General features: G+C 38.6%; 1 protein-coding gene across 1 annotated transcript; it reads left to right on the top strand.

Moving 5' to 3' along the window:
- On the top strand, positions 1 to 24480 carry NUS1 (NUS1 dehydrodolichyl diphosphate synthase subunit). Its single transcript, XM_040238420.1, has 5 exons — positions 1 to 603; positions 15273 to 15398; positions 16766 to 16915; positions 18438 to 18537; positions 21041 to 24480. The coding sequence occupies exons 1-5, from the start codon at positions 189 to 191 to the stop codon at positions 21129 to 21131; spliced, it is 882 nt and encodes a 293-aa protein (XP_040094354.1). The 5' UTR covers positions 1 to 188; the 3' UTR covers positions 21132 to 24480.
- The last annotated feature ends 3440 nt before the right edge of the window (positions 24481 to 27920 follow it).

The raw sequence follows: 27920 nt of genomic DNA, 5'->3' as shown, positions 1-27920 counted from the left end.
CGGGGCTGCCGAGGCAGGAGGAAGATGGCGGCGGGGGCGAGGTGAGGTGTTGGCAGTAGAAAGGGGATCGGGTGCTGGGGGCGGGGGAACGCGGAGCGATGGCCCGCGCCGGCCGCAGGGCCGGATAAGAAGCGGTCGCGTCGCGGGTGTGGGAGGGAGAGAGGAGGGCGCCCGGGCGCCGCGAGAGTATGACGGGGCTGTATGAGCTGGTGTGGCGGGTGCTGCACGCTCTGCTCTGCCTGCACCGCACGCTCACCTCCTGGCTCCGCGTTCGGTTCGGCACCTGGAACTGGATCTGGCGGCGCTGCTGTCGCGTCGCCTCCGCCGCGGTCCTAGCGCCGCTCGGCTTCACGCTCCGCAAGCCCCCGGCTGTCGGCAGGAACCGCCGTCACCACCGGCATCCGCGCGGGGGACCGGCCCCAGCCACCGCCCACCGGCGACTACGCTGGCGCGCGGACGGCCGTTCCCTGGAGAAGCTGCCTGTGCACATGGGCCTGGTGATCACGGAGGAGGAGCAGGAACCCAGCTTCTCGGACATCGCAAGCCTCGTGGTGTGGTGTATGGCCGTGGGCATCTCTTACATTAGCGTCTACGACCATCAAGGTGAGACCCAGAGCGGGTCCGGGGACCGGGGCCTCTCCGGCCGCGGGGCCCGCACATCCGGCAGGTGCACCGGGGCGCGGCCCTCGGCACAGCGCTCCCGGCTCCGCGAGTTTCTGTGCCCCGAGGCCCTAAGTGTAAATTGAGATGCTAGCGCTTTCAAGGAGGGGAGATAGGCTTAATTGAACACCTGCTAAACCTTTGACCTCGATTCATCGCCTTGTACATACTTAAAAATATTTCTTACTCGTGACGACGTCCTAGTAAAGTGGATGGTGTTTGTATACCCTTGTTTCACAAATGCGGGAGCTGAGGTCGCTAACATTTACAAATTTGTCCAAAGTTTGAAAGGTAGTAAGAGGAGGATTGATATTTTAGCCAGTCTGAACTTTCCTTTGGGTTCACCTTTTTGTTACACCGCAGTGGTTCCTCAGAGAGGCCCAGAGCACTGTTTTTAAGTCACAGCTCAGTGGTTGGGGACAAGTGGCATTTGAATTAGGCTTATGAAAAGTACCTGAGAGCCTGGTTAGGCGGCCAGGAAAGTGGTCACCTTCTGTTTTCAGCTGCCTGGAATGTTGTGTGATCCTTGATCCTCAGGGGCCAACACAGTACTTGTCCTCCGGTAAGTTTTGATTGAGGAAATTTTCACTGTAGGGAATTTTTGTAGGTACAGAACTTGAACATTTATTGGGTAGCTACAAAGTTAAAGCCCAGTGCTAGGCATATTCTTTGGATTCTTAACAGTTCCATAGACTCAGGCTTGTTGGGGGTAAACACATTCACAGGAGTGGCAAAGTGAGCAACAGATGTTGAGAGTTAGTGATTGCTGTGAGAAGTTCAGTTCAGTCTCTCGATCGTGTCCGACTGTTTGCGACCCCATGAACCTCAGCAGGCCAGGCCTTCCTGTCCATCACCAACTCCAGGAGTCCACCCAAACCCATATCCATTGAGTCGGTGATGCCATCCACCATCTCATCCTCTGTCATCGCCTTCTCCTCCTGCCCTCAATCTTTCCCAGCCTCAGGGTCTTTTCCAGTGAGTCAGCTCTTCACATCAGGTGGCCAAAGTATTGGAGTTTCAGCTTCAACATCAGTCCTTCCAGTGAACACCCAGGACTGATCTCCTTTAGGAAGAGAAATTCTGATTGGAGGAACTCCCAAAGTTCCTGCAGAGGAGATAGTGTTTAAGCCAGGCTTTGAGGACCGAGTAGGAGATAAATGTTTTGTTTGGGTCTCAGTCACATGTCAAAAGCAATAGCATTTCCTTCCAAGTAAGAATGATTGAGGAATGTTGGTATGAAGGAAAGAAAACTAATATTTTAGTCTCCATTAGATACCTTAAATTAATGGTATGCTCACAAGAACTACAACTTGATTTTTAGCATTTAAATCTTTACCACATAGGCAGGTTTAAGTGTGACAGTTTGTCAGAAAGGGTAGGTTGAGGTCAGACAGCAACTCTTGCAGGGTATTAGAGTTATCTTTGATTGGCCAATCACCTTCCTTGCAGCCAGGGAGGAACATGGTGACTCATAGCCCATCATCAAATGATAGTTTACCCTGTAAGGTTAAAGTTAATATACTCAGGTACTGAGGTTTTATGGAACTTGCCAAAAGACCATAGAAATCACAAGACTGTAATAAGGCAACACAGCCTTTGCTTGAGTGATGCAACAGAAATATTGTCTGAGGGAAAAGTAAGTGAAGCAGAGGGGAAATTAATTAAAGCCGTTGAGCAATGTGGTGAAATTGACTTTAAGTGAATCACTTATATTCAAGTAATTCTTATAAAGCAAGTACCATTATGTTCTAGTAGAGAAGGAAAATCAATAATTAAATAGAATGCAGTTTATAGTATTGCCACACTTTCTTATTCTGGAAATTCCTGTTCTTGAATTGCTGATGTGATTCAGAAATATCCTATCATATTTGCTAAAGAAACCATTGGTAATGAAAAGGAAGAAGTCAAGCTAACAAAGAGTTTTATAGAGCATTTTAAGTGCACGGACTCAGAGCACTTTTTGTCCTACTGTAAAAGCAATTTTGATGAGTTTTTAATGGGATAGGGGTTAATTTCATTGTTTGAAATAAGAGACTGAATTTACTCATCCTTGGTATTGACTGATTGATTCATTCATTTAACAGGTGACAAATTGGGAGATACTGTTCTGGGCATGAGGCATCTAGGCCAGTGAAAAAGACAAAAATTCTTATGCTCATGGAACTTACATTTTGGTGGAAGTGTGCAAACAGTATAAATGAGAAAAATGTATTAGATCATAAATGCAGTGAGGAAAAGTAAAGCAGAGAAAGGGGAGAGGAATGTTGAAAGTCAGTGGTGGAGTAGGAGGTACAGTTTTAAAAAGAGTGGCCAAAGAAAGCCTCATGGACTTTTAAAAATTTTATTTTTAATTGAAGGATAATTGCTTTACATTATTGTGTTGGTTTCTGCCATGTATCAACATGCTGCTGCTGCCGCTGCTAAGTGGCTTCAGTCGTGTCCGACTCTGTGCGACCCCATGGACTGCAGCCCGCCAGGCTCCCCCGTCCCTGGGGTTCTCCAGGCAAGAGCACTGGCGTGGGCCGCCAGATCAGCCATAGGTATACGTGTGTCCCCTTCCTCTTGAGCCTCATTGACCTGAGTAGACATGGAGGAGGTCAGTGAGCAAGTCACGTGGTTCTGTAAGAAAACTTATCCTTTTTCCGGGGAACTATATAGATACTTAAGCTCTATTCGGTTTTCTCAAACTTTCACTTGAGCCTATTTCTATGTAAATATTTAATTTATTTTAAAAAGCCTGTTGACGTACTCTTTAATGTCACATTTATTGAGTACTTGCTGTGATATAAAGCATTAGGATACAAAGAAGTATAAGACATTGTGTCTCTTAAAGAGTTTATTCTAAAGTCAGGGATAGTTACTAAAGATTATTATAAGCTAATGTATTAATGCTAGTGGATGACAGAGACTTTAAAGAGAGAAAAAGAGAAAAATCCATGAGAAACAGAGTTACTTCTCAACATACATGCTTGAGAAGTATTCCCAAGAACACGGTACTTCCTTATCCCTGTCCATAGTAAGGAAGGGGGTGACATCCGAGATAGACCTTGCAAAAATAGGTAAAATTTGGATTACCATAATCAGTACAGTGTTCAGTATGTGACACACACAGAGAGAATGGGGAATTCCTTATTGGCAAGCATTCCCATTAGAGAAGCTGGAACATTACTGAGTAGTGTGTTGAGATCAGTAAAATATAATAGGTAAGTTTAGGTAATGAAAAGTTGAGAAATGAGGTAGAATAAAGACCTGGGCAACTGTTGTGGTTATCTCTAACTTTGAAGTCTACCCCAGAGCATAGTGTTTTAAAACAGCTTATGTGTTGACTTGGTTCAGGTGGGCAGTTCTTTCTTGATGTCTATTCTAATCATAAGGTTACAGTCAGATAGTAGCTGGGATGTAAAAGGTTTCACACCATATATTCAGTACCTGGTTTGTGATGGCTGGCATAGATGAGGATGGTTGGTCATCTGTCTTCACAGGGCTAGCTTAAGTTTCCTCATTTAATAGTGGCCTTAGGGTAGTCATACTTTTTTTATAGTTATTCCCAAAGAATTAGCCAAAGGCCAAAATTGGACTTCTTATGACCTAACTTGGGAAACCATGCAGTGTTACTTGTACTGTATACTGTTGGTCTGAGAAGCCACAGGTCAGCCCCCAAATCAAAAAAAAGGGAGAAATAGACCTCAATGAGAAAATGGCTTATGCAGAAGGGGTGGGGCTGGAGTGGAGATGATGGCAGCCATCTTGGAGATGAGCTGCTTTACCACCTTAAATTTTTCCCTGTCTTGTATCCTTTCATTCTAATTCGGCTTCCCTGGTGGCTCAGATGGTAAAGAATCTGCCTGCAGTGTGGGAGAGCCAGCTTTGATCCCTGGGTCTGGAAGATCCCCTGGAGAAGGGATTGGCAACCCACTTCAGTATTCTTGCCTAGAGAATTCCATAGACAGAGGAGCCTGGTGGACTACAGCCCATGGGGTTGCAGAGTTGGACGTGACTAACACATGTATACATTCATTCTAATTACAGCTAGATCTAGACTGTATTTAATCCTTAGACAAAAAAATTCATTAATACTTACCATGGTTTGACTCTACAAACACACTGATCTTTTCATTTCCATTTACCTGCACTGCTTCTTGATTATAATAAAGAATTTCTACAATAATTTTTTCACCTGTCAGAAATTTGAGTTGTTTTCTCAGGAATTTCTTGAGCTCAGAATTCTAGAAGGGTAATTTGGCAATTTTGTGTACACTCTTATCATTTAAGCAATGACCATAATTGGGTTAGAACAAAAATTGGAGTTTGGAGCTTTTGGTGCTTTAGCTTTAGGGATGCTATACTTGCCTGGATCTCTGTTAAAGTATGCCTTGATCCAAGTTACCTGGAGATGTATCATTATCTTCAGGGATGGAACTTGTTCCTGTTGCTCAGCTGTATTGGTGCCATGCTGATAACCTTGCTGTAGGGCAGTATTTTCAAAACATGGTCTGTGGGCCATCTATGAATGAGTCATTGGGAGTGTTTATAAAAAGTACAGATTCAGCAGAGTTATTGGTCAGATCAAATTAGGCGAATGGGACCTGAGCAACTCTATTTTTATTAAGCTACTTACATGATGCATTTACACATTGAAGTTTGACTCTACCACAGATGAAAGGACATGCCACTAGTTATATGACATCAGATTATTCATTCATCTTTTATGTTCCTTTTCATAAGTGAGGATGATCTTGGGTAAGTCTTAATTATTAGTTAATATTTTTTCTTTCTGTTTTATTTTTTGAAGTATAGGTAATTTACAGTATCTTGTTAGTTTCAGGTGTACACCCAAGTGAACCAGTTATACGTGTACATATATCCATTCTGTTTTAGATTCCTTTCTCGTGTAGGTCTTTACAGAATATTAGAGTTCCTGGTGCTACACAGTGTGTCCTTATTAGTTATCTGTTTTATATATAGCAGAGTGTATATGTCAATCCCAGTTTCCCAGTTTATCCATTCCCACCACCCTTCCCCCTGTAAGTTGGTTTTCTACAGCTGTGGCTCTCTTTCAGTTGTGTAAATAAGTTCATTTATACCATTTTTTTTTTAGATTCCACATATAAGTGATATCATATTTGTCTCTCTCTGACTGACTGACTTGACTCAGTATGACACTCTCTAGGTCCATCCATGCTTCTGTAAGTAGCCCTAGTTCATTCCTTTTTATGGCTGAGTAGTATTCCATTGTATATAATACATACCACATCTTCTTTGTAACCATTCCTCTGTTGACAGACATTTAGATTGCTCCCTTGTCTTGGCAATTGTAAATAGTGCTGCAGTGAATTATTACTTACTATTGCTATAAATTGGAGTGATCCGGAAAAAGGCATTTACTTCTGTGTGAGAATTTAGCAACAAAACTAATCTTTTGTATTCTTCTCTTTAGTGTTATTTCCATGATTGTAAAGCCATACTAGATGTCTTATGAAATGGTTTTGTGGTTCAGAGTTTTCACACTAGCATTAAAAACGATCTGCCCTGTATACTTCCAGCCTTCCCAACCTATTTCTCATTCTTCTATATGCCTTTTACTTTATCCATGACTAGGTACTTGATGTCCCCTCCTTCTGGATTGTCCTCTTTTCCTTTTCTTGGCAAATGGCTATCTACCTGTCAGAAAGCTATCATTGCTCTTTTAAGTGGTACTCTCTCTCAACTATTCCATTCCTAATCTTGCTGTATCCTTGAATCTCCTTAAATGCTGTACATCTCCAAGTTCTCCATTTTGGGAAGTAGTAGTTGTATGTACACGTGCTCAAACTTTCGTACTAGCTTGTAAGCTCCGCAGATGGTATCTATCCTCAGGTTGGTGTTTGCATGTAATGAGTAGGTCAGTATGTATTCCTTGAATTGAAAGAAGAGGCTGGATTTTTTTATAGGTAAGGATGATGAGTTGTAATTTGTTTTCCAGCACCAATACCCAGAAGCCTTAAAATAGTGGGAGGGAAATGAACATAGTTTGCCCTAGTTTACTTATTTGGCACACTGACACAGATGCTGTTGGGAAATATAAATTTATCAAGTATTGTGCTCCTTACGCTGAAATATGGAGTTGCCAGAAGTGTTGAAAGTCTGAATATAAATGTGATTAAATTTTGATACACAGACAGTACAAACTAGGGTACTTGTCTTCTCTCGAAGGGATTCTATTTCTAATCTTCACCTTCATATAGTACATTGCAAATATAATACAGAATTTCACATTTATCTTAAGATCCTGTGATGTCCTCTCCCCTTTTTCTACAAAGGGCTAGCAGCCTGTCAAAAGCTATCAATAGATCCTTGTAAATCATTCTCACTATCAGCTGCTAGGTAGCTTCTCTTGACTATCCCAGTTTTGCTTTGTCTTTGAAAAGCTCTATCCTGTTTTTGAAATGACCTTGTTTTCTGAGTAGCTTTCTATTTAACCATAGTATTGGATTTATGTATGAAAACAAACCTTTCCTTAATGGTAATAATTATTCTTTGTTGCACTCTTTATTATGCACCAGATGCTATGCAAAGAAGTGCATTAAATCCTTAGCACATTAACCAGTCAAGAAACTGAGATTCAGAAAACCAGGAACCCACATATAGTAAGAGACAGATCTAGAATTTGAACCAGGTTTTATTCCAAAGCTTTTGTGCTTAACCATTATGCTGTACCAACTTCTACTAATAAGCGAATATAACCATAATCCAGGCATGTTAGTACTATTCCTGATTATGTTGGGCCATCTTAAAGCCTTGGTAAAGTGTTACTTATCTAGAGGTAATAAAGATAATTTGTAAAAGGTATTTAAAGGTAAATAGAGTTTTCTTCATCCACTAATATGAACGTTCATGCTGTGAGTTGTAGGACACAGTTGACTTTTCTTTAATCAACTGAACTTAATTTTATGAAGCTCCTGCTTTGTGTTGAACTATTTCCTTATCAGATGAGCAGAGTCTGTGAAGATAATCTCATTTTTAAGATGTACAGCCAGAGGCTTAGAAAACCCACATGGCTTGTTTATTTTATCTATCTCTCTTGCTGAAGAACTGGAGCTGAAACCCAGCCCTCTCTCTGTGCCGTGTCACTGTCCCATGTATCTCTCCCCTTGCTACAGCATGCTCCTTCCAGGATAATTGTTGTTCTGTGAGGGACCGTACCCACTCCCATGCTCTTGCCTGGAGAACCCCAGGGACGGGGGAGCCTGGTGGGCTGCCGTCTACGGGGTCGCACAGAGTCGGACACGACTGAAGCGACTTAGCAGCAGCAGCAGCATGAGGTATCGTGGGGCTTTCTCTTGAAACGAAATTATTTAATGGCTTATGAGATTTATTTTGTTCTGAGTACTTCAGTCATGTAAAATTTTATTGGTACATTAAAAAAAAATTTGTCCTATAAGTATATGTTTTCTTCTCTGAAGATTGCCTCTAATAGTGTTATAATTGGATTGTTAGAGAATTAAATGAGGATAACTACCAGATAACTTACTTAGGTGTCCCGTTTGAAAAGAAAGGTAGACTATTTCTAAGGATGGGTATTTATTAGCTGGTGAGATGAGAGATTGTAACGAGATTGGTTGAGTGATTATCTTGCTTTTCTTTCCTTTCTTTATCATGTCCTTATAAACACTTGCTTTAAAAATCTGTTTCTATTGAAGAGAAGCAATAGTCACAGCGAAAGTTTAGATTTCAGATTTAAAAAAGAAATACATGTGTATTTTGAAAGTCTCGTTTTCTGGAATTCATTATATTCAGTTCATGTAAATTTTAGAAGCAGCAATATTTAAGATCTGTCCCTTACTATATGTGGTCTAAGACTTCCCTGGTGGCTCAGATGGTAAAGCGTCTGCTTACAATGAGGGAGATGGGGTTCGATCCCTGGGTCGGGAAGATCCCCTGGAGAAGGAAATGGCAACCCACTCCAGTACTCTTGCCTGGAAAATCCCATGGATGGAGGAGTGTGGTAGGCTACAGTCCATGGGGTCACAAAGACTTGGACATGACTGAGTGACTTCACTTTCTTTTCTTACTATATGTGGGTTCCTGGTTTTCTGAATCTCAGTTTCTTGACTGGTTAACGTGCTAAGGATTTATGATAAACTGGTTTGATCTCCTTGCAGTCCAAGGGACTCTCAAGAGTCTTCTCCAGCACCACAGTTTGAAAGCATCAATTCTTCGGTGCTCAGCTTTCTTCATGGTCCAACTTGCACGTCCATACATGACTAATGGAAAAATCATAGTTTTGACTAATCGGGGCTTTGTCTGCAAAGTAATGCTTTTTAATATGGCTGTCTAGGTTGGTTATAGCTTTTCATAACCTGTGTAGGGCATATTTAATTCCACTCTCTTTGAAATATTTTCCCTCTTAGCTTCCATGACATCATGTGTGTTTGGATGTCTTCCTGTCTCACTGCCTGTTCCTTCTGGCTGGTTTGCTCCACTTCTAAAAGTTGGGATGTCCTAGAAGTTTGTGCTATGTGTATGCGCTTATCTTTCTGATGTTCACCCTATCTCCTAGATCAGGGGTCAGAAAACTGTCTTAAAGGGCCAGGTAGTAAATATTTTAGACTTAGTGAGCCATATGGTCCCTGTCACAAACACTCAGCTCTGCCACTACAGTCAGAAAGTGGCCGTAAATGAATGGTATGACTGTGTTCCAGTGGCAGTAGTTGGCTGACTCTTGACCCAGATAGTTTTCCCGATCCTTTTGCTTTAATTATCATCTGTATGCTCACACTCAGGTTTGACTCTCCAGTCCTTATGTTTTCTATAATTCCAGGCTCCTGTATCTAGCTCTTTACCTAACATCTCCATGTTTATTTTATTAGACATCTCAAAAGCTTAACATGTCCAAAACAGTACTCTTGAATCCGCCCCCCAGCACCAGACCCTGCCTTGCTTGGTTTATTTCTCATCTCAGAAAATGGGAAACCACTACCTTCCAACCAACTGCTCAAGCTAAAAATTTATATGTTCTACCTCTCGTCTGTCATCAGGCCTCCTTGATCTTCTAGAAGATATTCCGAATTTGCCACTTGGTTGTGGTTCTTCATTGCAGCCACCCAAGTTTTCATTATTTTTCACCTGGATTATTGCTGTAGTGGCCTCTTAATTTATCTTCAGTTCTGTTCTGGCCCCTGTATAATCCATTCTTTACCCATCAACAAAGTGAACTTTTTTGGTAATATTATTCAAACTGTAAATAAAACTTGCCAGTGGCTTCCCATTGTACTTGAAATGTTTACTGAATTCAGAGGCCTTTTTTGTTAAATAATGCAATTGTTAAAATAATCATGAGATTAGCACCAAAGAAGGATACATGTTATACACGTGAGAGAAGCAGGATACAAAATTGCTTGGTCAGGTATGCCTGCTGCTGCTGCTAAGTCGCTTCAGTCGTGTCCAACTCTGTGCGACCCCATAGACGGCAGCCCACCAGGCTCCCCCATCCCTGGGGTTCTCCAGGCAAGAACACTGGAGTAGGTTGCTACAGGTATGCCTAGGAAATACTAAAAACCAGAAATAGTCGTTGTATGATGCTGAGATTAAGGGACATTGAGTTTGTTAGGATGGATGGTTATGGGACATTTCCTTGTTGTCTACCCTTTGAACATCTTATACAGTTTTTAATACTAGAATTTAAAAAGGCTCTTTCTTAAGATATAAAAAGAGATCTACATTTCGCTTAGTGTTTATCAAAAATACCAAAAACATTGTTGTCTTTCTGAAGTCTGCTTTCCTAGCATAATATTTTATTCTTTCATGGAAATTGTAGACTTTCCGGTGTGTGCTCGTGTGTGTTTTTAAAAATTTTGGCTCTTTCATATATCTTTTCTATATATATATATTTCCAGATAGCTTACATGAGGGAAATTGTGCATGAGATACAGTTGTAGAGCAACAAGCATAATGTGAAAGTCTTTAAATCATTATGGCAAAACCCTAACTTTAGATTCCTAAGTCATCTTTAAAGATCAAGTATCTGTTACCCTGTAACTTCTTAAAAACCTTTAAAAGAGCTCTAGTGTTAGTTTTGTTTTGTTTTTAAAGATTCTGTTCATTTGTAAAACGGCCAACTTTCATTTAACTTTTGGGGGAGGGAAATTCAGAATTTAATAGTAAGATGAATTTAGCGCTGTTTATCAGCATTACATAGTTACTGAACTGAATAATTGGAAGTCAGGAGACCTGGATTTCAATCCAAAGGCTTAGACTCTTGACCAAGGGCACTTGCTTGGCCTTGCTGGGTCTGTTTCCCCCTTTGTAAAAGGATGGGATAAAGTAATTCTTGCAGTTCATTTTTATATAATTCTGTAAAACACAGGGTTTTCATGAATTTGAGTATTTGCTGGTGTTTTTCCTTAGATCAGTTATTTCTAAATGGTTGCTGCTCCCTTTTGCATAAAAGGACTTTTATTATGGTTTCTTTATTTTTATTACATCATTTTGGCTTTAGTTTAGATTCTGTGAAGGCAAACAAGATGAATTGTGATATGAGAAAAGGCTCTCCACATATATTACAGTATTGCCAGAGGAATTGCCTGTTTCAGTCAGAGGCATTCTTATATCTTGTCGCAGATCTTGTTATGTGAAGTGTATATGTGTAGACTTTGAATCCTGAAGAAAACTGTAGCCCGAGAATATTGCTTATGGGAACTGTTAGTAAGACAAGAACCATAGAGTGTAATCAGATTTCTGGGTGGCAGTCAAGCTGCGGGATATCAGGAATTACTTTGCTGGTACTCTGTCTTTGCATTTAGTACTTTTCAGAAACTACTTTTTAATTTCATCCTCCATCCACATCAGCCAAGATAAAGGTTCAGTTTAAAATAACTTTCTGGAGGTCTTTTTTATAAAACCTATTTGCATCTCTCTGTAATAATTTTCCTTTTTAACAGCATTTCTGCCTGTGTGCAATAAGGAAGTGTCTCCTTTTATTGTGAGAGGTTCCTGGAAACTTCTTAAAAATTCCATTCAGTGTCATGTCCATTTAGGTTTCATTGTTATTAGGTGGCACTTTGTGGACTGATAATTTAGTTTATTAAATAAACATTGAACTCCTGCTACGTGGAAGGCACCTTAGGGGAAAAGAGATAATAAGACCCAAGTTCACAAGTAAGACTACAGTTCAGTGGGGGTGGGGGAGAGTTAAGCTATAACTAATAAAAGTAGAATATTGGTTTGTTAAGGAGTTTGAGTAGATGTTTGTATTTGCAAGAGTGAGGTAAGTCAGAGGAGGAATTGGGCATATCTGGCTAGAGACCCAGAGCACCTTCTTGGGGGTAAATGACATTTCAGCTGGCCTGAAGAATTAGGAGAGTTTTACAGATGTGGGGCTGGGGAGGTAACACAGGTTGAAGGTTAGAGTCACTTCAGGCGTTTTGGGGGCAATATAAAGCAATCAGATTTGCTGGATAGAGAAGTATAGAAAAATTGGAAGACTCAGTTATGTTATAAACATAAATTATTTCTACCTACCAAGTGTGGAAGAATAACATGTAATGTTAATGTGGATCTGCAGAATTTGTTCCTAATACTGTAGATTTTTGTAAGCATTTTGGGAGCCATTTAAGAGGTTAAAGTTGGAATGTGCTGGGCTTACAGATGTACGCAAGGAAGATCTGTCTGTAGTGATGCTCACTAGAAGGGGCAGAAGACCCATCAGAGGGTGGTTGTAATATTATAAAGAAGACTGTTGCTTGAAGCAGTGGGGACAGTGGACAAGGGGAAATAGGTTCAGGGGAGCGTTGCTGTAGAAGAGTCAAGGGTTAGCATTCTGATGGGGCTGGTGGTGGTAATGCCAGAGAGCAGAGACCATGTCTGGGTGTCTGGATAGCTATTGATGATGTTATTAGAAGGAAAACAACAACAAGAAGGGCTTTTTAAAATTTTGGTTGGTGTTGGTGGTGATTTTTTAAAATTATATGAGCAGCAGTTTACAGCAGTTGTGATTTTAAACCACCCACTGTCCCATCAACCTTACATGTTTACTGTTCTCCTTTAGGCTTTGTCCCTAAGTACATATAAGTTTTACACTTTAGTACTATTTCTTTCTTTTAACTTGATGCAATGTAAGTGTTTGAGAGCTTTTTTGAAAGATAAGTTACCAAGTTTTAGATTTGTTCATTTTCAGATGCTTACAGAACTTCAAGGTGGGATTAAATGTTTGAATAAACTCAAAATGTTGGGAACCAAATGCCGATCCTTTTTTTTTACTTAAAATTTTAATATTTTGTTCATCATGGATGTTTTGCATTATTTTTAAATTTTTAAAGGTATTACATTAAGTTATTATTAATTTTAATTACTAGGATTTTTGCAATGCACAGCCTCCTGCCCCCAGTTTTGCCTCATTCATCTTACCCTGGTCCTGATGCTGGGGTTTTAAAGTCTCGTAAAGAACCAGAAAGAGGGCTGAGGCAGAAACGCTGAGGAGTAGTCTCCATTTAGAGGTGGAAAGAGGAAAAAGATTCAGTGCAGAGTGAGAAGAGGCCATTCAAGGAGTAAATTGGGAATTGATCCAGAAGGTAATTCAAGCAATCTGGGATGAGGATAGGATTTTGAGAAGGAAGAAGGTCTCTGATCTGTCATGGACTTTCCGCAGACCTCTATTTGTTCAGTGTCTGTTCTGTGCTTGGGTTTCCCTTGTGGCTCAGCTGGTTAAAAAAAAAAAAAGTCTGCCTGCAATGTGGGAGACCTGGGTTGGATCCCTGGGTTGGGAAGATCCCCTGGAGAAGGGAAAGGCTCCCCACTCCAGTATTCTGGCCTGGAGAATTCCATGGACTGTATAGTCCATGGAGTCGCAAAGAGTCGGACGTGACTGAGCGACTTTCACTTTTCTGTGCTTGGCCCTGTGCTGGCCTCTTGTAGGTGCAACAGTAAGAGCCCTACCGATGGGGCTTATATGACCTACCCCTGTCCCTATGTCTTTAATCGCTTTGACAGTAACCCCACCTAAATCGTCTATCATCAGCTGTCTAAAACTAGTCTTTTCCTTCAAACCAGTTCTTTGTAGAATTTCCCTACTTTTAAAAAATATTATCAATTTCTGTTTCCCAGGGTCAAAGCCATGGAATTTTCTGTGTTTACCTCTGTTGTTTAGTCTCTCAGCTGTTTTACAATGAATTCTTTTTCACTGCTTTATCAAATTATGTGTGGACTGCTGCAGTAGTCTGCTGCCAGACCTTCTCTATACTGTTGCCAGGCTGGTTTTCCTAAAGATGAATATTTCGACACGTTTATACATTACCCAGAAAAGGTTGGTTACCCATTGGGTAGGCAAAATGAAGTGAAAATTAGGCCCATTCCCTTGCTCCTTTTCTCAAATCAAAAGTAGTATTTGTCTGTCTTTGGAGCATTCAGTGATTTTTTTCTTCATGATACTGCATTTTCTTTTCTCTTAACTTTCTGAGGTCAGCTCAACTTAAGTCTTGCTTGTTTTACAAAACCTTTTCTCAACCAAAGAGACTGCTTTTATCTTTGAACTACTGATGGACACATACTCAACCAAGTTGGCATTATACAGCATATAACCTTTTCTCAACCAAAGAGACTGCTTTTATCTTTGAACTACTGATGGACACATAGTCGACCAAGTTGGCATTATACAGCATATTCAGCAGATTCTGTGTTACGGTATATATATTTATTTATTATGTTCTCTCTCCCAGTTGATCTTTGAGCTGTTTTGTTAAACACAGAGCTGACTGAGAGTACAGAGAAGGAGCCCTTGATAAAGGTCTAAGAGGCAATGGCCACTAGAAGGCTGGCCTCTCTGAAAATAGTCAAATTGTTTTTTATTAGAGCTCTCTCTATTAGTTAAGTTTCTTAATAGTTCCTTCATCTTTCTCAGTGATACGATAGTAACTGTAGTTGTTACTTTTATATGCATAGTTGGAGGATCAGAAAGAGTTTTATGTAGTATATTTTCCTGCTTTACTTGAATTTACTAATTTTGATTTCTGCACTTTTGTCTGTTCTCTTTGTTGTTGTTGAGTCGCTAAGTTGCATCTCACTCTTTTGCAACCCCATGGACTGTAGCCCACCAGGCTTTCAGTCCCTTCTGTTTTTCTCCTTTTTACATAATTCATATTATTCTTACTGTTAAAAAAAACTAATCAAATTGAGGTAACAGTATTGCATGCACAGAGTGAATCTGTAAAGAAAGTAGTCTGGGAGAGAGGAAGATAGAAACTTTGGACCGCTGCTGCAGTTTCTAAATGCTCTGACAAATCCCTTAAGGGTCTTTCGGAGACTTGGGTCTTAGTTTCTTAACCTGTAAATGAAGATGTCAAGTGAATGGTCTCTGAAAAGTTCTTCATAGGTCTGAATTTCTCTCATATTCATATTGACACGGAATTGTTACTCCTGTCCTTTTTTTGACTTTAGTCCGAGGCCAGACTCTTAAAATAACAGCTTTGTTGTCATGTTTTCCTTTTAGATTCTAGTTTAGAATTAGTCATCATTGCTTCATTTGAAATTTTTTCAGTTCTGGATCCAGTATTGTTTTCGTAACAAGCATCCACTAATTATTGATGAGGATAAATTAACCTAGTTGACATGTAATTCTTTCTTTTTTTTTTCTTTCTAAGGTATTTTCAAAAGAAATAATTCCAGATTGATGGATGAAATTTTAAAACAACAGCAGGAACTTCTGGGCTTAGATTGTTCCAAATACTCACCAGAGTTTGCAAATAGTAATGACAAAGATGATCAAGGTAAGCATGAGTGTAAAATTGAATACCTAACATATGCAGATAATGTTTTTTGTGTTGCAAGGCAGATTCTATTACTCCTTTATTTATTCATTTTGCCCTAGTGTTTATTATCACTGCCTTTAATCATCAGGGTTAGACTTTTCTTTCTTCATCTGGTTAAAAGATAATTTTCAGAAAAAGAAAATCATGACTCATACATATTAAAAAATAAACACATGTTAAAGATTAAACAACCAGGAATCAGTAGATTTTATAGCCTGTTCAAAGAGAATCCAAAGAGTGGACACGCTTATAGATCAAAAATATTAAAATAAATAACGTGAATAGAGACAAAACTTGTTTTTCTATAGGATTAGAATGAATATAATTGAATCTCTACCAGACAAAGAATTGTATGTCTATAAACAAGAATTAGGCAGAGCTATTAGTTATCTAGAATCCTATCAACTGCTCCATAGAATAAGAATTTGGTAAGGTAGATCCGTGTGCTATAGACAGTTCATTTCCATTGAAGCAATTTGTTTTCTTCCTATAGCCTTCATTTTTGTCTTCTATCTGTGTTATTGCTAACTACTGTAATTGTAGGTGGCATTTTGGGTGAGTGGAAATTGTAAGTTACCCTATAACTAAAGAGCAGAGACATTACTTTGCCAACAAGGTCCATCTAGTCAAGGCTATGGTTTTTCCAGTAGTCATGTATGGATGTGAGAGTGAAAGCTGAGTGCCGAAGAATTGATGCTTTTGAACTGTGGTGTTGGAGAAGACTCTTGAGAGTCCCTTGGACTGCAGGGAGATCCAGCCAGTCCATCCTAAAGGAGATCAGTCCTGGGTGTTCATTGGAAGGACTGATATTGAAACTGAAACTCCAGTACTTTGGCCACCTGATCCAAAGAGCTGACTCATTTGAAAAGACCCTGATGCTGGGAAGGATTGAGAGGAGGAGGAGAAGGGGATGACAGAGGATGAGATGGTTGGATGGCATCACTTGATTTAATGGACATGAGTTTGGTGAACTCTGGGAGTTGGTGGTGGACAGGGAGGCCTGGCGTGCTGTGGTTCATGGGGTTGCAAAGAATTGGGCACGACTGAACTGAACTGAACTATAACTAAAATTTCTTTTTTCTAGAGGATTTATTCATAGATACAAGGTCATTCTGAGCACTTTGATAAGAAGACTATGTAAATAAAAACACAAATGTTATGTACAGGTTCTTTCAGAGCAGAGTAGCTAGGTATGCTTTGATGTTAAAATTGAAGGGCGTAAAAGAGTCCTGTTTACTGTAAGAACTGTACTTTTTCTTGAAACTGATTTTTGAAGTATATTTGGAAGAGGGTATTTTTTTTTAATATCTTATTTTTTCTTCCAGTTTTAAATTGCCAGTCATCAGTGAAGGTGCTGTCCCCAGAAGATGGAAAAGCAGATATTGTAAGAGCTGCTCGAGACTTCTGCCAGTTAGTAGCCCAGCAGCAAAAGAAATCCACAGATTTGGATGTAGATATGTTAGACAGTTTACTTAGTAAGTCGTATATGTTTGTTTTTAGTTTTGTCTCACAAGGATGCTGTATGAAGGAGAATATCTATGTCTCATTCTTACCATAAAGCCTGATTTTGTTGTTTTTGTTGTACTTATTATGTTTCTAAAGTTTAGAGACCCACATAGTTTTGCGATAATAAAATTTGTAGTCACCTCCTTTGCTTTCAGAATTATTGGTAAAGGAGAGGATCTAAAAGGATTTGGGGGACAGTCCTTAAAAAAAGAACTTCTACTTCTGCCTCCTCCTTTTAAAATTTATTTTGCTTTATTTTATTTTATCTTTCAGTTTTATTGAGATAAAATGACATACCACATTCCTGTTTCTTCTTAGTTTGAACTGTCTGTTAAGTTTGAATATTAAGTTTGAACTTAACAGCTATTTAGGAAACAGTCCCGGGAATATAATATTACTATCATCTGTGACTCCTTTGTTAGTATTCCTTCTATTCTGTTATACCAACTATAGCACTGATTTTGTCATGTTATACTACATGTAACATTATATTTTATCTATTTTTCAATTGCTTATAAAAACCTTTAGTTTTTTATTCTTTCCAGAGTTCCTTAGGAACTTTTTGCCTTAACTTTATGGTCCTTCTGCTTACTAGCCTTATCCTTAATCCTTTTGAAGAAAGGCAATAATTTTAATAAATTAATGTCCATTGTTAGCTCTTATAGCCATACAATTTCAAATGTATTTTTCATTCATTCAGATAAATTCTCCATTTACCTTGTAACCAGAAAGTTAGTGGCTGAACTGAGGTTATTAGAAACTCTTAGAACCTGGGTCCCTTGGATTATAGCATCTTTTCTGCTACATCATTGATTATTTATATTAAGATTTATTTTATTTTTTAGTAGTTGAAATATTTTTTGTCCCCTTTTCCTCTCAAGCCAGATCTCATATGGAAAGCAGCTTGCAGAGCAAAGAATGGCCAGATCTTGGCTGAGGCAGGTGTACACTCTCCTCTCCCCCTCCTGGGAAGCCTGGGCTCTAGGGAATACTGAGACCATTTGTACTGTGTAGCTAGGAGTTGGTCTTGCTTTGTAAAATCGGCACATATGGAGGGAAGGAGAATAGACAACTTTTAAAGTTGCTTTTCATCCCTGAAGTTACTTGGTTCTGTGGCCAGAATAAGTATTTGAGTCCTTAAAGCAGTGCGGATCTCAGGATGCCAAGAGAACACATAAGTTGAGTCTTGAAAGATAGGTGGGATTTGGGGACTACCTGTAGAATGGGTAGGAGTTGGGATACCTCTCCTTGTCAGGTAATCAGTCCAGGTAAACAGCCTTTAGAGAAAATTTCCACATTTGGAAATAACAAATATAAAAGTATATGTTGTGCCAAGAAATTGGGGTATGGAACATATAAATAAAGTTTCTGAAGAGAACAGATAACACAAAAACATAAGAAACCAATTTGATGAACAGATTTTGCCATAGGTCATTTTTTGGTAAGCAGTATATATTAATTTCATATGTGTGTTTTTTTTTTCTTTCCAAGGTTCAAATGGTTTCCCTGACCCTGATTTAGTATTGAAGTTTGGTCCTGTGGACAGCACACTAGGCTTTCTTCCCTGGCACATCAGGTTGACTGAGATTATGTAAGTAGTTAAAAGTGTACTGACTTACTTTGGTTCAGTCCAGCAAGTGTTTCTTGAACCCAGCACCATACTGGATGTGGTGGGAATTCCCAAAGAATTATTGTAATACTGGATCCTTTCCCTCAGGTGTTTGACGGTATCAGTGGTAAAATAAAAACCTATATAAATGATTCAGACACAAGAGTTTTTGTGGTTGTGCAGATATTTGGTATTAAAACTAATCATCATAGGAGATCAGGAGTGATCTCTGTGGGCCAGAGTTGTTGATTCTACAGAAAAGATGTAACTTGATGCAAAGTGTGTAAAGGGGGTAGAATTTTTGTAATTAGAGAAAAGGTAGAAAGTGTAGGGAGTGATCTGCAGGGAACAAAGAAAAACTAGGGGGCAAGACATGAGCATCACGTTAGAAAGAAATAGGTAACTGGCCACACCGGTGCAGAGACTTAGTGTTAGATTCTAGTAGTGTATGGTGAAATCTGATAGTTTAGGACTGTTGACATTGAGAATGCTTTAAATATAAGCATAAGGAATGTGTGTAGTTATTAGAAGGGCAGTAGGAAATCAGTGGGAATGGTGATTTTGGAAGATTTGTTTCACAGCTGTGTTTTAGAGTAGATTGGGTCTGGGTAAGAATGAGCTAAAATGACAACTGAAGAGTCCATACCTGTAATTTATGAGAGAGTACATGGATGAGAATGAAACTGCTTATTTAGAACAGAATTTAGCAAACTTTTTGATTAAAGGGCCGGAGGCTAAATATTTTAGATCTTGGAAGCTGTGTCTCTTTCAGAACTGCTGTTCTCTGTTGCAGCTAAACACATGCCAGTATAGCTAAACAAGCTGGACGATTATGTCAGCAAATGTGTGTGACCATGGTCTCAGAAAGCCTTGTTTACAAAAACAGGTGGCAGTCTCCTGGACTGTAATTGCAGACCCCTGACTTAAAATAAAAGAGAAGGCCAGCTTGGTGAGGAATACAAGAAAATTAAGAAATAGCCCAATGGGACTCCCTGGTGGTCCAGTGGCTAATCCTCCAAGCTCAGTGCGGGGGGCCCAGGTTCATTTCCTGGTCAGGAAACTAGATTCCCAGGTGCCGCAAGTAAAGATTCTGCATGCCACAACGAAGATCTCACATGCCACAACTAAGAACCCAGCACAGCCAAAATAAATAAAAATAACTATTAAAAAAGAACCAAGTGTCCGTCAGTAGAATAGACCATGGCACACGCATACAGTGAGACATCTGTAGCACTTCAACTGAATAGACCGGACGCAGAAGCCGCATGTACCTACTGAATAGCCCTTCAAAAATGTGACTGAGCGAAAGAAACAAATCTGCAAAATAATATGCACTGTTTGATACATTTAAAAGCTATTCTTACTTCATGAAAGTGGATGCCATTGGGTAGAAAAGGAGGAGAGACGATGAGATGCTTCACCTCCTTCTTACCTCCATCTGGGGCAGATAGTGCTCTGGCTGGTATCCCATGCTGCTTTTGTGGAGTATTTATAGAAGGGAAAACTGGATAAAAGTGAAAATGAACAAATTTTAAAAAGATGCATCACAGGTGAATCTCACAGACATAATATTGATTGAAAAAAAGCCCAGACATAAATAAAAGAATACACACTGTGGGATGCTGTTGATAGAATTTGCTGCATGAGATAAAGCACATGCGGAAATTAAAAAAAAAAGGAGAGAAACTTAGGAGCCTAAAAATATATTTTAATTCTGGATCCTAGGAGAAACATACTATGAATTCTCTTATTCATGAGAACTAATTACCAAGTTTACTTGCAGGCCTAGCTAGCACTTTACTAATGCAGTAAAAACTAGAGTAGAAATGAAATGACTCCTGAGTTTTTAAGCCTTAGTGACTGGATAAATTACAATGTCATTGAGACAAATGGGAAAGTCAAGGAACCATTGATTTTGAAGGAAACAGGTTGAATTCAAGAATAAGAAGATTTTGAGGCCATGGTCTGTTTAGACTTAAGAGGGCAGATGAAGAGGTAAGATTGGTGCTTGGATGAAAAGTCACAGTAAGGGTCGATCTTTGGGACTTATCAGTACCTAGGAAGTGTAGAATGTAAACCAACAAGGACCTGCTGTATAGCCCAAGAAACTCTACCCAATATTCTGTAGTAATGTATATGAGAAAAGAATCTAAAAAGGAATGTGTATATGTATAACTGAATCACTTGGCTGTATATCTGAAACTAACACAACATTGTAAGTCAGCTATACTCCATTAAGATTAAAATTATTTTTTACAAGTCCCTTTAAAATGTCAAAAAAAAATGTATACAGGGGTTAGTTTTTATTTGAACTCTTTCACAGCGAGTTTAATAATCATTTAGTAGAAATAGTTTGATGTACTCTATGCTTGTAATTTACTTTCTTCTGTTCTTAATCTTTTTGGTCATTACCCTTCTGGTTCCCCTCCTCCAAATTATAGCGTATCATCTAATTGCTTTTTTCTCCTTTGATTTTTTTTTCCAGCTCTTTGCCTTCCCACCTAAACATCAGTTATGAGGACTTTTTCTCTGCCCTTCGTCAGTATGCAGCCTGTGAACAGCGTCTGGGGAAATAGTGATTTGCTGGTCGCATGATTTGATTTCAGGCTTTTGGAGAAAAGGACTCAAGTGACTCTGATGTTTACAAAGCACCTATGAAACCCTGTACACACCTAGTTCATAATCCTCATAATTTATCAACAAACACAAAAAAGTGTCTTACTTGAGAGTAAGAGTATGTGTGAGCGAGTGTGTGTGTGTGTGCGTGCGTGTGTGTGTGCATGTGTGTGTGGAAATAAACTTATAAATGAGGAAGCAGTGGAGAAGGAGACATGGTGAGCTTGTACCTTTGAGCAGATTGCAGCAGTGTTTTAGGAGCTGAAATTTCAGATTTAAAGGCTTCAGCCCTAACGACTCCCCTGTTTTTCTGGGGAGAGAAGGGGGCAATTAAAGCTATTTTGTTGTTTAGGGGGGTGAGGGAGTAATTTTTGTTCAGTTTTTCCAAGTGACCAAACTTTAAGTTTCAAGAATAATATATTGACATATGAAATGGAAGCATTCTGAGTTTGAGGGATGGAGTTCTGTGTTGCTCACATGTTAAAAATGTGCTCACCTTTGGAGCAGAGGGAATGCCTGTTTTCAGACATCCGTCCATTTTCATCTCTTCATTATTATCAATGTGACTTGAAAATGTTGCTCTGTTGTCTGTGTTCTGGGTTGTGAAGATCGTTTGAAAAAGAACTCTTACATTGGAAAACAATTTAAAATTTTTTAAATATTGTACGAGACAGACAAAAGGTAAAAAGTCATAATCTGCAAAGTAAAGGTGGAAAGTTTCCCAAATAAGTAGAGAAAGTTTTGATTTCCTTTTCCATTTGGTGGGCAGTTTGCGAGATAGTACCCAGAGTTGGTTTAAAAAATATTTCCATTAACTATGTTTATTTAAAATAAACATTTGAGGGAAGTTACCAAGGCAGCTCTTTTCCTCAAAAGTAACCTGTTCCTCTTTGGAATAGCACATGTAAGGCCATGTTAGTACCCAGGATTTTTACTGAGTAAATCCTGATGGTGACTTTGTATTGAAAGATCTTTAAGTGAGATTGAGGCCTGTGTAGGTAATAAAATATTACCACAGTCTACAAAAGTGATTTAATTTTGCATGTTCTCTTTCATGGCAGAGAACAGCACTGGTTTTGTTATTTTTTAAATGAATAGATGATTTTTTGATAGGTGTTTAGTAGTTCTCCCCTCTCTGCTGATACTTGGACAGAAACCAGTCTTTATATATTTGATGGACTGTTTTCAGAAGAATCTTATCAACAGCAATTGCACAACAGTTATCCAGAATGATACGTTTAGGACAGAGTAGTTTTAAATACTAGGTCTCAGTCTGAAAAATAGCAGAGAACACTGGATTTGGAAAGCAAGGTCTGGAATTGCTTGTCAGATTCTGAGTCTATGAAGAATAAATGTTTTGACTTTGGATTCCAAAACTCCATTTATGATTTTAAAAATACACTTGAAATAAAATGATTATAAACTAAATTTTGGTTCAGTGACATTACTTTGCACATTGTAGTTCTTTGTAGATTGTGAGACTCTTTTTTCAAGTCTTAATTTATTGCTAAAAACTTTGTGTGATACAACATCATATCTCTAAACTTTACCAGAGAATTTTTTTATTTCTGTCCCCCGTACTGTCATCCATGTTCTGTTGAGGCTTTTTGGCCTTAGTTGAAGACTGAATTTATGCCTTTTATATATGTGTCTTTTTTAAACATTCTGGAATATACATGCTTTTAATGAATTAAATTTAATGGGCCCAATTGAAGTGAAGGGATTTCATATTTGTTGAAATGAAGTTAGTCAAATTACCCACTGGGATATAGCCAAAGCCCTACAGGTTTAACAGTTGAGTTTTTTGTATTTTTATTTTGTCCTTATATTTCATAGCAGTGTAGTGTTGTTACCTATCAGAGTAAATCTGGGAAGAAACCCTTAAAACAAGTTGCTAAGGATTCTGATTTCAGATTAGCCATTCCAGTTTCTTTCCATGAGGTTAACTGCCAGTACAGTCTCCACAATTTGAATGACATCAATCATTCTATAATTCCTGCCAAAATCACCTACTAGTTATGCATTATCAGGGCTCTCTTTGCACTCCCAAGAAGAACTGAAAACTTTAAAGTGTTGTTTGTCTTTATGTGTTTTGAAGAGCATATTGTTTCTTCTTGGCACTCTCCGCAATGGAAAAATTATCAAATTAAGCCTACCTTACAGATGGCAGCTTGGAGCCTAGCAAGAGGCTGAAGGTTTGAATTCCATTCCCAATTCTGATGGTGTTTTGTTTCTTAACACTGATTATTGTTAGAAAGTTTGAAAGCTGGTTTTGATGTGAATAGCAAATTCTGATACATTGTGACTAAGGCTGAATAGTGCCTGTTTTAAGAGAGGAATGTGTTATAATGTTGATGAACAGTGCCAAATACACTGTGCACATCTACAAGTTAATCTTTGAATGTATGTTCCTGGATTAGCCCCCTCTTCTTCTGTGTGATGGTACCGTGCGTAGAGTCAAATCCTTGTGATGTTTTGTATGGCGTAGACTTTGGCAACATGTAAATAATGTGTAAAGTTTTTATGATTAAGGAATCAAATTTATTGAATTTTATTATTGAAGGTTGAAACGATGTGTATGAACAAAAACAATAAAAGAATATACTCTTTTCATGGACTATAGTATTATGTGAATGCTACATTTATTCTAAACATGTAGGGACTGCAGAAATGTAATGAGAAACTTATAAGACAGCAATACTATTTTTTTAGATGGTATGTTCTTGATTGAAGTATATTCTCATTTTTACCAGATTAAACATTTGGAATCTTAAAATGTTAATTTGCTTTTTGCTAGGTAAAAGTAAGGTGAAATTGAGCTTTGCTATTGCTAAAATTGTCAAAATTCCAGAATAAGTAAAATCGGAATAGTTTTTTTTTTTTTTTTACTGAATATGGAATGCCAAATTGAAAATGTATATGTGTACTCTTTTAGAAAGGAATTTGACAGTTCTCGTCAAACCAGAAAATAGAAGGATAAGAGCTATGGTTTTTCTTATGTTGCGTAGAGTATTCACTTTCTAACTTGAGAATCTAATTGTAAGGTAGTTGACTTTTTATGCATAATTTTCATCTGAAATCAAGTTTCTCAAAAGTCACCTTTTAACTTAATAGGAAATGCCGTTAACAAAAGCTAGTGTAGGGGAAGTTCAAAAAAGTTTGAAATAAAACCCAGGAAATAAGGATGCTGTCAACAGTTGTCCAAGAATCCTAGTTGATAGGCCATATACTTGATAAAATTGGTGGAAAAGGGAAGTGCAAAAAGAATTTGCTTGCAACTCTAAAAAAATACATTCATTGTAAAAAAAATTCAGAGAAGCAAATGTAAACGAAAAAACTTCTAATACCATCATTCATTGATTACATTTTTGGTGACAATCCTAGAATTTTTTGGTATTTATATTTAAATGGATCTTACTGTAACAGGTTTAATAAAGAAATTCCTTTTAAACTACAAACCCCAAATTGAGTGTTGCATTCTGTTTTGTGTTTGGCTCTTGTGTCTGGATATAAACAGTTACATCACATGAAAATAAAATGTTTGAAAATATTATAGTCCACATTGAGTTGTCCCTAATGAGTACTTAGCCTTAGTCCAAAATCTTCAAGAAATTTTATATTCGTTTCTCTTCCTTCTATCTTCTAGAGATTTGAGTACTATAAATTAAGCATCTGGATTTAGCATCCAGATGATGCAAAAAAGGTAAAACCTATATGTACTCCCAGGTCAAACTTTGGATTATCTGCTATTGACCATTTTTATACTTTTCTTCATTAGCACTAATAATTTAACTTGCCCTTATAAGGACAGGGGAAAAGAATCTGTCTCAGGGAAGGAAAACCTGACCAAAATGATGAAATCAGAATGATATCTAAGTGTCAACATAATAGTTTTACTTGTATAAAGTATATATTTCCTTTCTGATGATTGGTTTCAACTGCTAAATCTTTTATAAATTTGGTCTGTGAACCATTCCTCTATTTTGATAAGTATATTTTGCCATGTCATTCCCCAGTAACAGCCGTATGTAACAACTGCCTAAAGATAACGTGTACAGTATTCACTAGAGAAGTAACGGGTAATGGTAATAGTAACTAACTGTTTCCCCGGAGAGGAACCTATGTTTTAATTAGGTTTCAGATAATTAGAAAATGGGACAACAAAATGTGGATTTTGACTCAACTAGAGATATTTGACAGCATCTATCCAATGTAGTTGTTTACTCCAACTGGAGTGGTTATGCCCACTGCTGGACATTTGACAATGTCTGGAGGCGATTTTGTTTGTCACAGCTGGGGGAGGAGAGGAGTGCTCCTGGTATCTTACGAGAAGAGGCCACGGCTGCCGCAGTGCCACAATGCCTCTGACAGCCTTCAAAACGAACAGCTGTCCTGCCTCAAACGCCAGTAGTGCTGAGGCTCAGAATCTGAGGACGGTTGCCTAAAATACGCTGTACATAATTGTGGGGGAAACAATTTGTTTAGATTCGAGTCCATAGATCATAGTTTAGAGATGAAATATTTATATGCATATTTTAATTATATGATGATATATTAACTTTCCCACTCATGAGTTCTGTTCATTATTTTTACATTTATCTTTGACATTTTGAGATACCTACCAGTTTCCCAAAGCTTGTCAGCTTTTGTCTAAATTTATTTGAAAGTCATGTTTTTTGAAAGATAGTGGTGTTATACTCAGGTATGATAAGAAATCTAATGCTTCAAATTACTCATTGTATAAACAAGTTAGCAATTTCTTTCATGCATCCTGTAGGTAATTTATCTCCAAAAATTAAAAATTATATGTATTTTTAAGCTTTTTATTTTTATTGGGGTCTAGCCAGTTAACCATGTGATAATTTAAGGTGAACAGCAAAGGGACTCAGCCATACAAAAAATTATCTTTAAAATGCTTGTATATACATTGTACATTTTTGAGATCCTGTCTCCAAGAATAATAATAGGTTTTATATTTCTTTACCTCTTTGTTTTTAAATAATTTACCTTTTTTAGCCCTCTGAAAATGACAGTGATAGAAGTGGCTTCAGTCTAATGTGATTTCCCCAAATACTACCTGCAATTCAAATAAATAATTGAGAGTGCTCCTTGTGAAGAGATTTTGCTTGGCCTGGACACAGGACTTTTCTGAGGGATAATTATAGAGATACAAACCTGCTTGTATTTGGGTGTTCATGAGATGTACGTATACATGAAAATAGTGAAGTTCATCTGTATATAAATACGCAGAATATTAAGTTTGCAAAATCAGTGCTTATCAGTTACACTCTGAAGTCCTCAGCTTACCAGATGGAATACAAGACCAGCCATGATGCTCAGCATGTCAATTTGATGGTGCTTTTAATTGTTTTAAAAGAAAATCATGACTGACTACTTACGGCCCAGGAAAAGAAGAAAAGTGAAGTTAACACAACCAGCGTGTGTACATATTTTATTCATGCAGGTAGAAGTAAGATTGTGATTGATTTTTGTGTCAGAGGGTAAAGGTGAAAGTGAAGTTGCTTAGTCGTGTCCGACTCTGCGACCCCACAGACTGTAGCCTACCAAGCTTCTCTGTCCATGGGATTTTCCAGGCAAGAACACTGGAGTGGGTTGCCGTTTCCTTCTTCAGGGGATCTTCCTGACCCAGAGATCGAACCCAGATCTCCCACATTACAGGCAGACACTTTACCCTCTGAGCCACCAGTTATTGCCAAATTCCTCTTCATAGAACTTATGCCATGTTCTACCCCCACTTGCAATATATGAGATTGCCTATTTCCTAGAGTCTGCTGCTGTCAACTCTTAGATTTTTGCAATTTGATGGACAGGAATTTTTTTGTGTGTGCTTTTAATTTGCATTTATGGTAGATTGTGTTTGCAAAGATGGTTATAAGTAGTTTCTATTCCATGTGCTTTTTTTTCCCCCATGTACTGTTAAGCTATGTTACTTTGCCAGTTTTTCATAATGAGATAGTCTATTTCCCTATTCCTTGAATCTGGGCTGACCTTGTGACTGACTGTGGTTAATGTATGTGTCAGAAGTGACAGCTTGCAAGGCTGCATCTTAAAGATCTTGCTTCTTCCTCCTTTTTCTCAGAGCACTGAACTATCACATAATGAGGTCTGTCTGTCTGTCTTACTGGAGAGACCACCTGTGGGTGGAGGGGTCAGGTCAGGTCAGGTCAGTCGCTCAATCGTGTCCGACTCTTTGCGACCCCATGAATCGCAGCACGCCAGGCCTCCCTGTCCATCACCATCTCCCGGAGTTCACTCAGACTCATGTCCATCGAGTCCGTGATGCCATCCAGCCATCTCATCCTCTGTCGTCCCCTTCTCCTCCTGCCCCCAATCCCTCCCAGCATCAGGGTCTTTTCCAATGAGTCAACTCTTCGCATGAGGTGGCCAAAGTACTGGAGTTTCAGCTTTAGCACCATTCCTTCCAAAGAACACCCAGGGCTGATCTCCTTCAGAATGGACTGGTTGGATGTCCTTGTAGTCCAAGGGACTCTCAAGAGTCTTCTCCAACACCACAGTTCAAAAGCATCAATTCTTTGGCACTCAGCCTTCTTCACAGAGTGGGGGAGGTCTCAATGAAAGGAGGAGAGAAGGAGAGAGGCTTAAGAGATGCTATAAATGGAGATTTAAAAGACATCAGTCAGTTCCCCTGTGTAGACCTTATTTTAATCCAAACTTTCGTTTGTTATTTTTATTTGTTTCAGGTTAAATTTACATATTAACGTGGAGAG

This window comes from Oryx dammah, unplaced genomic scaffold (assembly GCF_014754425.2).
Source record: "Oryx dammah isolate SB20612 unplaced genomic scaffold, SCBI_Odam_1.1 HiC_scaffold_4, whole genome shotgun sequence".
Classification (NCBI taxonomy): Eukaryota; Metazoa; Chordata; class Mammalia; order Artiodactyla; family Bovidae; genus Oryx; species Oryx dammah.
Note: the sequence above shows the minus strand (reverse complement) of the source record. Positions and strands in the feature narration are given on the sequence as shown.

Coding starts and splice junctions, on each gene's coding strand:
- NUS1 (XM_040238420.1), top strand. CDS start 189: ATGACGGGGCTGTATGAGCTGGTGTGGCGGGTGCTGCACGCTCTGCTC. Junction 15,399..16,765: donor TAATGACAAAGATGATCAAG/GTAAGCATGAGT, acceptor TTTTTCTTCCAG/TTTTAAATTGCCAGTCATCA. Junction 18,538..21,040: donor ATCAGGTTGACTGAGATTAT/GTAAGTAGTTAA, acceptor TTTTTTTTCCAG/CTCTTTGCCTTCCCACCTAA.